The sequence below is a fragment of the Agelaius tricolor genome, unplaced genomic scaffold, assembly GCF_023055355.1.
Source record: "Agelaius tricolor isolate 1412-34295 unplaced genomic scaffold, bAgeTri1.0.p SCAF_3, whole genome shotgun sequence".
Lineage (NCBI taxonomy): Eukaryota > Metazoa > Chordata > Aves > Passeriformes > Icteridae > Agelaius > Agelaius tricolor.
Genome location: NW_027269263.1, coordinates 6,654,805 through 6,669,590, shown reverse-complemented (window position 1 = coordinate 6,669,590; position 14,786 = coordinate 6,654,805). Strand labels below are relative to the sequence as shown.

General features: G+C 43.8%; 2 protein-coding genes across 2 annotated transcripts in view; one reads left to right on the top strand and one right to left on the bottom strand.

Moving 5' to 3' along the window:
• BORCS5 (BLOC-1 related complex subunit 5) overlaps positions 1-1,391 on the bottom strand; it is a 60,382-nt gene extending 58,991 nt beyond the window's left edge. Inside the window, exons 1-2 of the mRNA XM_071422327.1 lie at positions 1,231-1,391; positions 642-785 (exon numbers count right to left, since the gene is read on the bottom strand). Of these exons, the coding sequence (XP_071278428.1) occupies positions 642-785; positions 1,231-1,288 (202 nt within the window). The 5' untranslated portion in view covers positions 1,289-1,391. The remainder of the gene's footprint in view (positions 1-641; positions 786-1,230) is intronic.
• Positions 1,392-4,850: 3,459 nt separating this feature from the next.
• MANSC1 (MANSC domain containing 1) lies at positions 4,851-9,335 on the top strand. The gene is made up of 3 exons (XM_071422331.1): positions 4,851-5,218; positions 6,074-6,214; positions 8,027-9,335. Exons 1-3 carry the CDS (start codon positions 4,999-5,001, stop codon positions 8,986-8,988), a joined length of 1,323 nt encoding a protein of 440 aa, XP_071278432.1. The 5' UTR covers positions 4,851-4,998; the 3' UTR covers positions 8,989-9,335.
• Positions 9,336-14,786: the final 5,451 nt, after the last annotated feature.

The window sequence follows — 14,786 nt, the reverse complement described above, 5'->3', positions numbered from 1 at the left end:
TTTTTGTTAAACTGCAGGCTCAACAACTATGACTGAAATCTTCACCACTTTCCTTTGAACAGAAGAAACAAAGAATGAGTGCAAGGGATGAAAGCAAAAAAAAAAAAAAAAAAGAGTGGGAGGAAAAGAAACAAAGAAAAGTCTCAGCCCATCTACCCCACTACAAAAAACAAGAATAAAACCTGCTCTGTGTTGAAAACTCCCACAAGGTACCTTGATTTCAAGCAGCTGAATGCACACACAGGTAGCTATGACTCTGAGAGTAACACACAATCTGTTTTTAAAAAAACTAGAGCAAAACAGGATTATATATAATGTCATCTATTATATATTAGAACATAACACAGCATCTCTCATCAACCAGTGGTACAGGGCAAGCTGGTATGCTTGGAGCTGTTTTGTCTCCACAGTAGATGTTTCCACTGCAGAGAACATTACCAGCACACCTCTAAACTAGTTCACCTACTGTTTAGAAGGCTGGGATTAATTATGGCATAACAAAAGAGAGTAAGGTTTAAAATAAGAGGGGAAGTGAAAAACAGAGACAGAAATATGAACTTCAGTAGAAACCTCAGGATACATAAATGCCATTAAGTACAAAAAAGAAGGCATTTAAAAACAGAGGAAGAACAATCACTTACCTTTCAAAAGGGGCTGGAAAGTTGGAATTTCCTGCAGTTTTATGACATCTGGATCATTGCTGACATTCCGTGAGGATTGTGTTCCTGGGGCTACGACCACAATGTCGTCCATTTTTGCTCGTTGCTTGGCTGGCAACGGAGATGCTGGATATTGGATGGAGAGGGAATAACCAACTTTACAAGCAGATTACACCAGAACCCAACCCTATGCGAATATTGCTCTATTTAACATTGCAAAGGCACGCTTTTTATAGCGTATCGCCGAGATCACTGAAGGGCTCTAAGCTCCTTTCCCTCTCCCCACGGGGGAACAGCTGATTCCGAACACCTGCACCACGGACGGCCCCGCCAGCTCCGCACGGCGCCCGGGGCGCTGCCCATCCCCGGCTCGGCTCCCCCGGCCCGGGCGGTGCCCCCGCGCCGTCACAGGAAGGGCCGGGCCGCGCTGCCGCTGCCTCCCGCAGCAACAGCCCTTCCCTTCTGCAAGCCCTTCCCTTCTCCACAGCCGCCGTCCCTCCCAAGGAAACAGCCGTGCCCTTCTCCACAGCCACAGTGCCGGCACAGCCCTCGCTCCCCGCCAGGCACCGACCTGCGGCGCCGGGCTCGCCCGGGCGGCTCTCGGCCTCGGCGCTCTGCTCCGCGCCCATGGCGCTGCCTCCGTCCCCCGCCCGCCGCAGCGCGGGGGCCGCCGCCGCCGCCCACGGGGTTCCGGCTGCGCCGGGTCAGGCGGCTCCGCCCGGCGGGCGGGGCCCCGCTCGGGGCCGGGGCTGCTCGGCTCTGCCCGGCTCTGCCCCGCCAGAACCGGCGGCCCGGGGCCTCGGGGGGCGGCAGAGCAGCGCCGGTCTGTGAGGCATGGGAGGATGCTCGTCCTCCCTGCTCGGCCCTAGTGAGGACAATATTTCTAGTGCTGTGTCCCCTTCTGTGCTCCTCGGTGTTGCCGGACAAGTTATATTTCTTTAAAAAGGAGCCTGTGACCGAATATCCTGAGAGGGATCCACACGGTTTATCGAGTCCAGCCTCTGGCCCTGCACAATCAACAATCCCTCCCCAGACACCCCAACAATCCCACCCTGAGCATCCCTGAGAGCGGTGTCCAAACACGCCCGGAGCTCTGGCAGCCTTGGGGCCGTGACCATGCCCTGGGGAGCCTGGGCAGTGCCCGACACCCTCTGGGGGAAGAACCTTTCCCTGATCTTCAGCCTGACCCTCCCCTGACCCAGCTCCAGCCGTTCCCTGGCTCCTGTCCCTGGTCCCAGAGAGCAGAGCTCAGGGCCTGCCCCTCCTCTCCCCTCAGCAGAAGCCATGTCTGCCCTCAGCCTCCAAATGCTCTCAGCTGCTCCTCACACGCTTCCCCTCAAGGCCCTTCACCATCCTCCTGCCCTCCTTTGGACACTCTCTAATAGTTTAATGTCTCTCCGATATTGTGGCACCCAAAACTTCACACAATATTCGAGCTGAGGCTGCCCCAGCCTGAAGCAGAGCAGGAAAATCCCTCCCTGGCCTGGCCAGGGATGCTCAGTATTTCTGCTGAAATCAGCTCCAATTGGGAAAAGGTAATTCTGGTAGGGGGGGATCTCCGACCACTGATCACAGGCCACTGACCCAAGAAACTCCTTGACCCAAAAGAAGAGAAAAACTGAGAATGTGGACTAATTAACATGAAAAGCAAGTGAATCATTAACTAATAGAAGATAGAATACTAATCAATTAGAGAACTACATTACCGGTAACCAAGGAATACTAATTCCTTTATTTACCAAAATGTATAAATAGTCAAAAGTTTTGATAACTGATTAATATGTTTGGCGAGGCAATACCCATGTACCTGTGTGCTGAATAAAGTAATGTCAGCTTTCTAACCTAATAAACTGGGTGAGTTTGGTATTCTCAGGTGAGAGAGCTCATTTCCCAGTTTGTGGTGAGGAGAGGGTCTAGCAGAGGCCACAAGGATGATGTGGGTCTGGAGCACCTCTCCTATAAGAAGAGTGCCATGGGAGGAGCGGCAGCTTGAGATAAGTTCTGCCCTAGCTCAGATTTTGGCAACTGTTTAAATGTAAGGACTCAACTCTGGCCTGCAAGTTCTAGTGATGGCCGATCAGGTCTGTTTATAAAAATTATAAGAAAAAAAAATTTATAAGAATTATTTACTGAGCAGACAAGTGATAAACAGCCAAAATACCTTAATCAGAATTACTTACTACACAGTATAAAACTAAAACAACTAGGGGTAGATTACAGCATAACATAAAACAGTGCACGATATCAAGGTGCCTCGATTAAAGGTAGCAAAAGAAATAATATTAGGAGTGATATGTAACTTCCCCACCAGGAAGAGCAGAAATTTGCCACGGTGGCTGGACTGGGGCAGTCATGTTATCCCCAGTATCTCTTCTGCCCTGCTTATATGATAGATGACATCAACCCTTCTCATTTCCCCACGGTCATCTATGCCTGTCTGACCCCAGCAGTCTCTGTGCATATTCTCACATTCACCATCCCAACAGTTCAGGTGAAAAACCAGTTTCAGCAGCTGTTCTGACCACCTCAGCCAGACCTTTAGCCTTATTTTTCAGCTTCTTTCTGCTTGGCCTCTTCCACCACCTCTACTTTAAGCAAAGGCAGGTAGAAGCTGCAACTTTGTTTAATACATAGCAGGGGTAATACCTGTGCTTGCCTTTACTATTCATTCTCCTGTTCATTCACTGGGTGATGCAGTTAGCAGGCAACACCTTAATGTTCAGATTCTCTTGGGACTTTTTCTTTTAGCAGTGAAAATAACGTCACCAGTTTACATAGAAAGGAATATTTTCTTAAACAAGTGCAGCTGAAAATTTTAGAAGAAACCATCCCACCAAGACTGTGGGAATCACAAACAAACATTTATTAATTGCCCCAAGATGGCCATGTGATGCAAAATAAGATGGTGGGCTCAGTCTCTTACAACACTCATGTCCAAATAAAAGCCAAAACCCAACAGTACTGACAAAGGGGACTGACTGGGCATGAAAAACAAGACAGCCACCCATGCCTTGGCATCTAACTATTACCATACATAAACTAACCTGCCCTTTGGGATCTCTTCAGGTAATGCACATGTCTGAAAAGAAAATGGTCTCTTTCCTGAAAAAGAAGGAATCTGTCTTATAATCCTTTTATTCTTTGCACTCCTTTGGTCTACTTTTACTTCTAAACACTACCCCAAAATATTAAGGAAAAAAAACTAAAAAGAGGAAATGAAAATTTTCCGAGCAAAACCATGACTTAAGCAAGCAATTGCACTGAGACAGCTGACAGAAGAATGGCCAAGACACCAGTCAGGGTTCCAGTAGACAGGCTTTCTTGTTCACTTTTTTTCCCATTCCACAAACACCTTGTGCTTGCTTATGATTTGAACAGGATTACTCAGGTAGCAAGGAGTCCACACAGAAATACGTCCACATCCGTTTAGTCCAGGATATGCATATTAATCTCTTTCATTACAGCTCCCAAAACCAGTTCTCAGGTGGAGGAAAAGTCTGACTGTGGGTAAAGCCGTTTCAGCCTGACCACCAAGAGCTTCTCTAGGTGGTTTTGCCTTGTGTCTGACGCTCAGGAAGGACCCTCGGTGCCGGCGAGTAGTTGCAGCCCCGCTAGGCAGGCAGGAGGAGGAAGGCGGAAGGAAGGCAGGAGAAGGTCAGGCAGGAGGAAGAGAGCAGGAGGGGGGAAGCAAGGGAAAAGGCAGGAGAAAAGGCAGGAATGGGACAGAAGAATGGTGGGCAGCGAGAAGGAAGCAGGAGAGGAGGAGGGCAGGCTGGAAGGCAGGAGAAAGGCAGATATGTAGGTAAGCAGGAATTCCAGGTGAGAAGGAAGCAAGAGAGGAGGAGGGCAGGCTGGAGGACAGACAGGCTGGAAGGCAGGAGGAAGGCAGGTAGGCAGGTAAGCAGGAATTCCAGGTGAGAAGGAAGCAAGAGAGGAGGAGGGCAGGCTGGAGGACAGAAGGAAGGCAGGTAGGCAGGTAAGCAGGAATTCCAGGTGAGAAGGAATCAAGAGAGGAAGAGGGCAGGCTGGAAGGCAGGAGAAAGGTAGAAGGAAGGCAGGTAGGCAGGTAAGCAGGAATTCCAGGAGGAGGAGGGCAGGCAGGCAGGAGAAGAAGGGCACCAGGCATCCCGGGCCCGCCTCCCCCGGCCCCTCCTCCCGGACGTGCCGGGACAGCCGCGGTTCCCCCGAGCCGGGCCAGGCTCCGCCGCTGCCTTCCCGACCCCGCGCTGCGGGCAGGGGTAGCCCGGAGGTGCCCCAGGAACGCGTTCCCGCCCCGGGATCAGCGGAGCCCTCCCGGCGCCGATCCCGGAGGAGCCCCCGGGGACCGGCCCGGGTCACCATGTCCCGCGGGGGCAGCCGCTGGCCGGTTCGCCTGCTGGTGATCGCCTGCCTGATGGCCGGGCCGGCGCTGAGCCAGGAGTGCTCGGCGGAGAAGATGGAGAATTCCATCATCGATGTACACCTGTCCCTGCCCCGCGGCGTCCGGGGCGCGGAGCCGCTGCGCGTCCCCGGCGCGGGTGCGTGTGTCCGCGCCTGCTGCTCGGGGCACCGGCTCTCAGGTAACCTCGGCCTCCTTCTCCGCCACCGCCTGGCAGGATAATTCTGGAGTTTGGGCTCGCGGGATGGTCAGCTGCCGGTGTTCTCCCTATTCAGCACGGAGTTTACCCTCTCATTCAGGCTGCGCTTAGTTCCAGCTTGCAGCTGCTACCTTCTTTTTGCCAGTGGATGTTAAAACTTAACGCAAGACTTTCCTTAAAATGTTCAGGAAAATAGTTGCATCACTGAAACAGCGTTAGTTTTAGGCGTCAAAACCTCCCAGATCCCCAACCCCGAAGGTGCATAAGCTGTGTTTAGTAGATGCATTAAAAGTAGCTGACGTTTTGCACTGTATTTAATTTTAGCCAAAAATGAGAATGCTCACCCTCCTCTGAGAGAGCTGGTTTGAATCAAGCTCTTGGAGCAGTAGGAGGCAAAGAAGCAAGTAGAAATGGCAGTGGTGAAGGTGACTCCCTGAACCAGCAACTAGCCAAGCGATTCCTGGGATGTAATAAGGAAAAATGTCTAAATAATTTTTTTTCCCATGAGTATATCGAGGAGGTTTTCAGATTTATCAGGATTTGTAAGCGAGCAATTGTTGTATAAAGTGGTGCCAGTGTGGTATGCGTGAGGGGAGGATGAGAGCTTAGACTCATAATTTCCCCAACTTTATTTGTACAGGAAAAGGAAGGTGTGACCTTTCATATTTTGGCCCTGGGCCATTCTTCTGCAGTCCTTGGCGGTTTTTTCCGGTAGGAATGTTATGTGTTAGTAGTTTTCCTCTTACTCACATGAGCAAAAGTTAACAAACTGGATCTCATTACCATACTGCTATAAAAGTTCCTACTGCTGAAACAGGTATTTACTTTGTTTTGCAGGAGACAAGAAGTGTAATTTGATTATTTTTTATGCTGCAAGAACAAGTACACATCCAAACTGCTACTTGTTTTACTGTCCTAGCACTGAAGCTTGTCCAATGAAACCTGCAGCAGGACTTGTGACCTACAAGATAACTACAGGTAAATCATAGTGAGAGCCATCAGCCCCCACACCACACTGCAAAATTACTTTTGCACCTGTGAACTTTCAGTAGTGACCAGGAACTGTTTGGGGGGGGGGGTCATATTTTTAGTAAAGTGTTCTAAACCAAGCTTTATGATTTAAAAATATTGCTCTTTTTCGTTGTGGAGGACGGATGGGCAGGTGTGTAGTGAGCTGCTTTGTGGGCCCAGATTCCAGCTTGGATTAATGTCCCAACCCTTATAATATTCCTTCACGTTAGAGTCAGAAATTCTCATAATTTGTCCTTGCTTAAAACAAAAAGAAGCTGCTTCCATCTAGATATAGTCAGGAAGGAAAATTTCCTGTACATAATACTGAGAAATATCACAAAAACCAATGAAAATACCACACCCTTGTAGCCAGCTGTGTATTTAAAGGACCCATGCTACACTGATGAATAATTTGCAATAATAATAAATAATCATTATTTTCTGCATTCAGTTAGGGAACCTGAAGTGCAAAAACAAATTTTCTAAACTCAGACCTTTATGGCATGTGGGCTGCACACTCAGGAATTTCTTGCTCTCTGGCCTGTGCTGTTTTTTTTTAACAGCAAGGCCTACCTGTTGATTGACATTGACTTGCACCAGACCTGTTTGAACAGCTCAAATAAGAAACTGATAATTGGAATGTCCTGCCAAGGTGGTTTCTGTATGGCTGCTTGAGAGACCAAACTTTTGCTGAAAAAGAGAACTTTTCCAAGAGGAACTATGCAAGGAGCAACAGTATGATATTACTCACGTAATGTTACCAAGTATTTTTGTGCAAGCACAGTCTCACAGGAATCATGCAAAAGCAATGTGCAACAAATGAACTGCATTTCTGTAAAATAATTACTAAAATTACATTTCCCTCCAGCTTTTTGTCCACTAGAAGAACATCGGGATTTCAAACAAAGAAACAAGAAATGCAATCATGCTTGTGCTTTTGTTCGGCATGTAATGCAATGCTGAGTGAACAACGTGATTGCATTTAACACTTCTTTGTAATGCAATGCTGAGTGAACAACGTGATTGCATTTAACACTTCTTTTTCTTTTTGGAGACTTGATCTTCTGTGAACGTTTAATTGCAGAAAGATTATGCTAGCTTGTTTAATGTTCCTGGTAAGTTTTCAAAGGTAGCACCTGAGCAGTGTCGGTAGCAACAAATGTATCAAACTTTGTTCTTTCATATGAGAATCTGTATGTAGTTACACTGAAAACCAAGCTGAAAAGGGGAAAGATACTTTATTTATTTCAATTCCAGTGCATTTAACAAACCTTTTTGTTTCAATATTAAAAAGAGATGAGTGAGAGTCAGAACTATGTGAGAGCATGTTCCCCTTTAAATATTCTGTGCAGCAGCTGAATGGTTATCATGAATATATTATATATATTTCTATATTTTTATAAATAAAATTATAAAATTATATATATAATATGAATTGACAATTACTCAGCCAAATACCTTCTATAATACCTGTGAATACCTACCTAAGTACCTGAGGTAAATACTGTAGAAAAAATACTGTAAAATCAGGTAGTTTTTAGGATTATTATTTGTATGGTGTTTCTGCACAGAACATTGTTATGTGAGTAGGCTTGAGGCTGACAGCTTTTATAACATAGAATTTAAATGCCACTGTGCATATTTTAAAGAAAGGAAGTTTCATTAGTCATTATCTCTTAGAGCCCCCTTACATAAATATTTCTAAGAAATACAAATAGAGTATGCCTACATTAGTCAAAAGTAGATTTAATAATTAAATACAAGTATTTCTGTTTCCAGAAGATAAATCCATCAAAACTGAGAACTTTTCTTCAAATGAGCATTCTTTGCCTTCGGATGCTGAAACCTTTATTTCTCACAGTCAGGACATCCATCAGAATTACACTGCCAGTTTGGAGCAGTCTGTCTTTCATCAGGCATCTGAACTCCTGAACCACATAGGCAAGCATTTGGACAACATGGAACTTCATACAGTTGCTCCTGAATCTCAAAGAGCAAAAGAATCTGAGGGCTTAGACCCCATCTCAAGGCAGCAGGTAATTAAAGTGCCACCAAGCACTCCTTCTGCTGCTCCAGTTGGAAACCCCACTGCTTCCATCCTCACCACTGCTCGGGCAGGTGTCCCTGAAACCAGCAGTGCTTCTCTTGCTGCTCTGCCAACAGGCACAGCCCAGCTGGAGTCTCTTACAACCTCTCTGCATCCTGGTGCTGCCAAACCAACCACAGCTGCCTCTCCACCTGCTGCAGCCACTGCAGCTAAACCTGCTGTCCCTGCCACCAGCATCACTGCTACTCATGTCCCTCTTTCCAAGCCCACAAATTCTGCTTCTCCTTCTGCAACTGTGCAGGTGACCACAAATTCTGGATCTGCTACTGCCCTGTCAGGGCTAAGGACTCCAGCCATGGCTCCTGAGCCAACAACTTCCAGCGATACCAGCTATGTGACCCTCCTCTCTTTTCCAGGTTTCATTCTGTCCAGCGATTCCCCCACATCTTCCCAAAATGACCTTCAGGGTTATGAGCCATCTGACTCTGAGAGCTCCCTGTCAGAAGATGTTCTGAGAGGGAAAGCTGTCTTTCAGCTGGGGGAAAAGAGCAGCCTTGTAGCAGCTTTGTTTTTTGGGGTGATGTTCTTGTTGCTAGTTATTGTGCTGACGGGGAAGAAAATCCATGAATCTCTTCAGAAGAGGCATTACACCAGGCTGGATTATTTGATCAATGGAATTTATTCTGATGTCTGACTGGGAGAGGGAAAAAATTTTGGGGAGCATCTCTCACTTTTGAGAGGAGAACTCTGAAATGGAACAGTAGATATTGAAATCTCAGAAGAGGATGGATTCCTTTTTTGGGCTCTAATGGGAAAGCAGGAGACAGGAGATGGGTTTGGTGGTGAGAAGGAATGCTCTGTCTGTATATAATGTCTGTCATTTTTGATTTATTCCTAAATCCTGAGAGTAAACATCTAAATCCAACTTAAGCTAAGAAGGTCTTATATTTAAGGAGAAAAAGCATTTCATGAGCTTAATCTGTACTGTGACAAGATTAGTGAAATTGAAGTACACCTAATAAATTGAGTACCTGTGCAGCACATGGGTGTTTTCAGTGCTATTTGCACCAAATGCTGGTGCAATCCTATTTACCCTATTTGCAGCTTTAAAGGAATACTTAGTAATAGAGCTTTGCATCCAAATGGTTTTAGGTACAAACAGGAAAAAATTATATTACATATGACATAATTTAATTTTCCTTATCAAAATATAGTTGACAGTTATATACATATCTCTAAAGTTCTTCTGCATACATCACAGGTATCCTTAAAACTACATACTGCAAATGTGAGTGCTCTCAAAGCACACCCTCTTCACTTCCAGCATCCCCTTCATGTGGCTGGTAATAAGCATGGCTGCTTACTAACAGTTATCTTGATATTCGAGGTTTTTCCAACCTAAACAACTCTATGGTTTTATGTTTTCCTGACCCTTCAGCAGGGAGAGTAAGTGGGAGCATCTACTGCCACACAGCTTCCAGTTCATGTTATTTAAATTTCCCTTCATGTGCACTCAGTCTAAACCTGGTTTTAGAATGAAAGGCTGGATTTCAAAGTGTTCATGTCAGGTGGCATGATCAACAGCAAATGTCACAGCAGAGAAGGAAGGGTGTCTCACAAATGCAAGGAAACAATTCTATTACAAAATATGAAATTTGACTCACATCCAAGACTTTCTTAGATCTGTCGAGCTTAGTGTGGTGGGAAGCAGGTGTGATCCAAAAAATGGCCTCAAGGCAAGTTTTCTGAAAGCTCTAAATAACTAAATGCAGAAAATTCTCTGAAAATTCCGTTATTCAGAGATCAAAGAAAAGTCAGTGTTCCTTGTGTCAAGAACTTGAATTCTTACTATATGGAGGCTGCAGATTGCTTTATATATATAAAAACAGCTGGTCTGCTACATTGTTTAAGTCTGACAATGGTTAAAAGAAAAGTAGTCTGGATAACCTCTTAAAAGTGAACGAAATTACTGAAGAAATGTACCTCAAATTTAGAAATGTACCTCAAATTTATCAGCTTGTTTTTTTGACTGTGCTTTAACTTAATTTTCTCTTCTTTTGTTTTTTATTTTAATAGCTATTTTCAGAGGTTTCTGGTCAAGGAGGACCATTTTTGGGAAATGAGTTCACAGAATGATAAGTACTAGTCCTAGCTGTAAAAATGCAGATGCAGATCTGAGGTTCACCATAATTTTCTCTCATAAGAACTGCAACCTTCATGAGAAACTTTCTATGTTGCTGGTGTTATCACAGCAGGAGAGGTGCTGGGAACAATCCCTGAATGCTCACTGTGCATTTCTGCTGCAATAAATAATTTGTTGGAGGGAAAGATGGTTGGTATTAATTGATATGGTTACAGTACAGTAGCAAAATATTCAAGAGAAACCAGCAGATGTATCTCAGGGTTGTTCAGAGCACAGGTCATGCATTCATCTGGAGAGGGGCATTTTACAAGGACATGCAGTGATGGACAAGGGGCAATAGCTTTAAATTAAACAGAGAAGGTTTAGATTAGATACTGAGAAGAAATTGTTCCCTGTGAGGGTGGTGAGGGCCTGGCACAGGTTGCCCAGAGAAGCTGGGGCTGCCCCATCCCTGGAAGTGCCCAAGGCCAGGTTGGACAGGGCTTGGAGCAACCTGGGATAGTGGAAGGTGTCCCTGCCCATGGCCAAGGGTTGGAATGAGCTAATCCTTAAGATCCCTTCCAAAATAATCCCACAGCACTCTCTGGTTCCTCAGTGTGGCCCATGTCATTAGGAGCTGCCCTGCAGCCCAGTCAGCAGTGCACACCCAGCACAGTGACTGGCAGAGGTAAAGCTGAGAGGTGCTCACTCATTTGGTGAGGATGCTGACCTCAGTGGCCTTTCACAACATTTGAATAAAACAAATAACATTAGAAGTCATTACATGAAAGATCTTTTATGATCCAGTAAAGAAATCAAGGCATTGGGCAGGTGTACTGAAACACTTTTAAAAAATTATTTTTCCCATCCATTTGTCATGTTGGATTAAGAACTAACAGGGAATTAATTGATAGCTGGCCAGTCTGGATCTTTCTGGAGGGGCCTTTACAAGCTGTGTTTGAACACTAGAGGGCAACAACAGTTTATTAAATAGAATTGACAAGTTATGAGGATTTTTGATGATTTTTAAAAGTTTTAGTAAGATTGTTTTTTTTAACTTCCCAAACTATGGCTATTTCATTGCAGAAAGGTTTTATAGGAAAGGTTTTTGTTTATTGAAAGGGTTTGGGTGGAGGATTATATACACACATTTTTAAAACTTTTTACTGCATCATATAACATAGAAGACAAAACTAAGCATATTCTCTATTTCAATAAAATTGAATCAGGTTGCATTATTAGTTATGTATTGGCATTTCCAGTTAATAGAGAAAGAGATTTCCCATCATCATCCTTTTGACTATGATGCTTTATTATATGCATTTTTGGAGCTTATTTATTTGCCTGGATAATGCACTTGTATTTTGAATCAGAAAGGAGTGAGACAAAGTAACTAAAAAAGTCCACCCAGTTTTTTATGCTTTCCAACATTAAAACTTCTGTGCACTCTTCTGTTTTTCCTCTGACATCTCCTGTGGTCTTCACTGTGCACCACACATGGAAGTGGATCATTAATCACCACACTGTGATGACAAGTCTCACACTGGGGTGGCTCTTTCTGGCCATAACCAGTTCTGTTATGGCAGCAGGCCAAAAGCTGATTGACTTTTGTCACCTGGAGAGTGTCATAAATCCTGTAGCTGCTTGTTTTCATGTTGTTGCTTTACAGTGCTGAGCAAACACAAGGTGTGTAAATATAGACTGTCATGAGCAAAACTATCTTGTGGTATTGCACAGTAAAGCAAATAGCCCAAATTTTATTACCACTGCAAACAATCACAAAGAAATAAACTGTAGCTCTATTTGAGATGGATGAGGAGGGTGCAAAGTCCCTACCTCAAAGGGCAGCAAACTCAGCATGGTGTGCTCTCTGCAAATAGTGCTTCAGTTCATTTTAACTCCTGTAGGAGCAGGAAATGCTTACACTCAGGATTATTTCAAGTAAGTTACTAACCAACTAACAAAACCCAACAAACAAACAAGGAAATAAAACCACCAAAAAAAAAATACATGAGAAGACAGTTTCAAAACTGGATCTTGTTTTCCTGCCTCCTGCAAAGCCATCTTAGTGGATTTGAATCTGATGACATGCTTTGATCCCACCATCCCACACTCCATGCTGATAAAAATGTGGAGTTTAAAGTGCCAGTGCTGCAGTCAGCAGTTCCCAGGCAGTGTCCCATCACACAGAGAGCTATACTCCTGTAGAATTCTTTCTGTCACCCTCCTGAAATGGGCCTAGACAGCTGTGCTCTCCCTGTGCATTACTCATCCTCTCACACAGCTAATGCACTTCTCTACATTAATTCTCAGTGAATTCCTGTTCGTTGGTAGTTGTGGGATAGCTGCATCCCCTAATCCTTGAGGTCTTGCACATCCCTTCAGGAGCATACATGTTGTTCCCAGATGCTTTCCCAGTGTCTTGATAGGTATGTCCCCTGAAGGGCTAGGATATATTGAACATTTTTCTTCCTCTTCAGAAAGCCTACATTCAATCTCACAGTCTAAATTTGCTTTTTTTCCTTTAGGTCTCTACACTTCTTGAGAATGTCAAAGCACAAAGCATAAAACTGCTGCTGTTTGTCACCTGTGTGTTTGGTATTATAAACAATGTATAAAAGTATTTTTAATCTTCAGTACAACTATGCTGTATCACTGTTTCCTGTATATTGGCTCACTTAATTAAAAAAAAAAAAGGTGTGAGGGCCATGCATTACTTCTTTTCTCTTTTTCTCTTACTCCTCTCCTTCCAGCCTATAAAATGTCATTTTTGTAAGTGGCAAGAGTTTCGATATGCCATGTTCAAGCTGTTCTGATCCTTTTTTTTTTTTTGGTTCACTTTGTTTTAATAGAAAATTGACGAAGAAAATTGAAAATTCTGTCATATCAATAATATCCAGGATTAGTAATCAGATAATTTGTGCACGCTGCAGAAGCCTGCAAACCTTTCCACCCAACAGTGGGCTTATGCAGCTAAAGCCAGCATCAGTTGGAATCAGCTCTTGGTTTAGCCAAAGCTGTCTCATTTTACTCTCTTTTCTTGGAAGGGCTTTTTAGCTCTCCCATGTAGTGCCAAGGAGTCTGCTGTAGTCTCTGGGGTGCACAGGGTGAAAGCAATGGGTGCCTAAATCACAAATGTCAGAGTCAGAAATTTGACAAGGCCAAGTGTCTGCAAACATTTTTGTCTCCTGTCTTTAAGTGGTTTTGGTCTGTGGTTCTCATTGTTTTGGGTTTGTAACTGTGGTGACTGGAACACCTTTTCCTATACTGAATTATTTACTGCTACAGTGTACCTTAGGCCACACATAAACTAGCTGTTTCTTCCTGTTAAAGTGCCAGGATTCTTAAACCACAAGTGAAGATAGGACTCTAAATCATAGTTCCTTTCAACACTTTTAGAGCTTTGGTTATCTTGAAAGAAAAAAGTGTTTTGGGAAAATAGCACTTTAAATGTATTGTTAAGAAAAATTTTCTTAATATGCTGAGATTAAACGGGGATTTTGCTCTGTGTAAGCCCTTTTCAAATTGTTGTAAAGGTATTAGATTTTTCACAATTGAAATAAGGAAAAAAATAGTAGAAGTTGCATTAACTGCAAAGCTCTGACACTGAAAAAGGCATTGGAAGGAGCTTTACGAGTCAGGGCTATTCAGACACAATTCCCTGTCTTTTATGCAAAGATCCATGTGACCAAATACTGTCTTTGTGGTTTTGACTGGGGAGAGGGTAGAAAAAGGAAGGATGAGGAATGGATTGGGTAACCTCACTCTAATCACTGTTTCTTCTTGAAAGGAGAAAATATAATCTAATTATTCCAAAATATATTATCTTTCAATAATGTCTTCATAGCAGCCACTACTTTTTTAATAAATATATTTGGGAACTGGGTCTTGCTTTTTCTGAGTATTCCTTTGTCATTTATCTACATTTAGTTGCCGGCTACATTGGAAGAGCATTTATTGAAATCTACACTGCAAGGAAATTATTCTAAGAACTGATGAAAATGGAAAGGCAGTGAATGACACTTCAGCCCTGTATAATTGCCTCTTCTATCCCCTCACCACATGAAGAATGAGTTACAGGCCATAAGCCACAGAAACCTTTATAGATGCAGCCAGTGCAAGCTTAAGGACCCACATGCATCCCTGTTTTAACAGGCAATGCCTTGTGATTAGTTGATTTAAAGACTTTCTTAAGAATTTTGTTCCTTGAAGTTTACTCCTGCAAGAGTGAGATCAATCTCTAGGGCATTCACAATAACTTTTATGATACTGAAATAGACTGGATATATTTCATGCCATTTTTTTCAGACCTTGAAACATTTCCCACTGTGAAATATAAAATTTGTCAAATCCAGTATGAGTAATAGCTC

Bases quoted from the DNA above. Each gene is read 5' to 3' on its own strand.
- MANSC1 (XM_071422331.1), top strand. From the start codon at position 4,999: ATGTCCCGCGGGGGCAGCCGCTGGCCGGTTCGCCTGCTGGTGATCGCC. The intron at 5,219-6,073 runs GTAACCTCGGCC...TTTGTTTTGCAG, and splicing joins CTCGGGGCACCGGCTCTCAG to GAGACAAGAAGTGTAATTTG. The intron at 6,215-8,026 runs GTAAATCATAGT...TTCTGTTTCCAG, and splicing joins GACCTACAAGATAACTACAG to AAGATAAATCCATCAAAACT.